Source organism: Anguilla anguilla, chromosome 8 (assembly GCF_013347855.1).
Source record: "Anguilla anguilla isolate fAngAng1 chromosome 8, fAngAng1.pri, whole genome shotgun sequence".
In the NCBI taxonomy this organism is placed as follows: Eukaryota; Metazoa; Chordata; class Actinopteri; order Anguilliformes; family Anguillidae; genus Anguilla; species Anguilla anguilla.
The window spans coordinates 1,192,568-1,194,349 of NC_049208.1; the positions used below are offsets into that span (position 1 = coordinate 1,192,568).

Here is a 1,782-nt window from a genome sequence, read left to right on the forward strand (position 1 = left end):
GCGGGAACTTCCCTTTCCAGCGGGGGCAGGAGTTTAAGGTGAGGCCTCTTACAGGGAGACACTGAGTTGGAGGTGCTGACTTTGTCCAGTCCTCTGTGCCTGTATTCAACCAACCAGCCTGCAATTTGGTATGAGCATCACAGAGGGGCACTGAGGAGTGATGTCACCCCCCCCCCCCCCCCCCCCCCCCAAAATGTGCTGAGTTGTTCCCTATCTCATTTGTGTGACATAAATAACCTTTGTGAAGTCAAATGAATCGGCCCCCTAAACCTGAAATACCCACCCGTCTGAAATACCCTGGTGCTGAGCCTGCTGCAACTGCTAAAGCAAAAGCACTTGCATAATACGGTAAGATGAGACACTTCACCCAGAAATCTTTAGCCTCCATTCTGAGGAAAACTGCCCTTCACAACCCTGCATGTTAGAGATATAGACCCTTGAAGGGGGGAGGGCAGAAATAATGTACCCTCATAGCAGAGCTTCATGAGAAATATTCCAGTCAAATATGATATAAATCAAAATAACATAACAATATGAAGATCAAGAGCTGCATCATATAGATTTTGATATTTATTCTTAGATCCCTCATGAGCTTATTTAATTGTTTTTCACTGCAGTCGTAGTGTGTTCTATGTTCTATGGACTGTGTTAACTTTCTTATTCCGTAATTTAACTCTCCTACCTTCTCCCTCCGGCTCCCCTTTATCTTTCTTATGATTTCTCCTTCTCTCTTCCAGGTGACCATTACCTTCGCTGATGACAAATTTTACATTAATCTACGTGATGGCCATGTGTTGCAGTTCCCCAACCGTTTGGCTGGCAAAAAATATGATTACGTTTGGACCGAAGGTGAAGTCACAATCAATGGTGTAAATGTGATATAACCACCAGTCAGGAGGCCCCCTTTCTGTTAATATTTAATTGCATAATTGATATTTTTAAGTAGATGTTTCAATAGTTTTACATAAAGAACTAAAGGAAACACACTCTGATACACAGCTTAAGTGATTCATTTTAAAAATTAAATTTGTTGTCCAATCAGCAGCAAAGACTTTATGCTTGCCACCACAGGAGGATTTGGTATTGGTCGGAAAACCATTCTGCCAGTATATCAGCCACATGGCAATTTAAATTTCAGCCAATCAGAGCAGTGTCCTTTCTAGGTGCTGCCAGCCAGTAATGAAACTGAAATGAATATCTATTACTGAACAAACATGCCGTATTTTTCATAAATCCAGCATTGTTTTAATAAATTATATTCTTTATGTCAAAAATAAAGTTTATAATTATTTCTTTTTAATTGGGAAAAAAGTAAATGTCCATTGTCATCTTTTGTCTAAACAGTTAAAGAAAGTGGCTCCAAAAATGGTTAAAGGAAGCCTGGTTCTCCTGTCAGATTCACAGTGGGGCATCTTGTCTTTAAAGTGACAGCTTCCAGTATCGGAGCCACTCAAGAGAAGTCATTTGGGGTTTATCACACATAATCTCTGGAAAATATATCAATGCATAAATAAATATATCTTTACCAGATTGGACTCGTCTACAAATTATGTTTCTAATTTACACATTTGCAGTTTTAAAAAATGAGGTCACACCGACATTAGGGCCAATGGGAAGACAGGGAGGCTCTTTGGCAAGATTGGTCCGTTGCTTTGTGGTTGACACCACCACCACTGCGCTTTGCTCTACTGCAATTCACTAAAAGCACCACTAGATGTCAGCCTTGACTCACAATCATTCAGTGATGAGCACCTCTGGGTTCACAACCTGGATTCTGGGCTT

General features: G+C 40.6%; 1 protein-coding gene across 1 annotated transcript in view; it reads left to right on the plus strand.

Annotated features, from left to right (window-relative positions):
- LOC118232839 (galectin-2-like) overlaps nucleotides 1–1,530 on the plus strand; it is a 2,482-nt gene extending 952 nt beyond the window's left edge. The window contains exons 3-4 of the mRNA XM_035428000.1: nucleotides 1–38; nucleotides 738–1,530. The exon at nucleotides 1–38 is cut by the window's left edge and continues 128 nt beyond it. Coding sequence (XP_035283891.1) covers nucleotides 1–38; nucleotides 738–884 — 185 coding nt within the window. The 3' untranslated portion in view covers nucleotides 885–1,530. The remainder of the gene's footprint in view (nucleotides 39–737) is intronic.
- The last annotated feature ends 252 nt before the right edge of the window (nucleotides 1,531–1,782 follow it).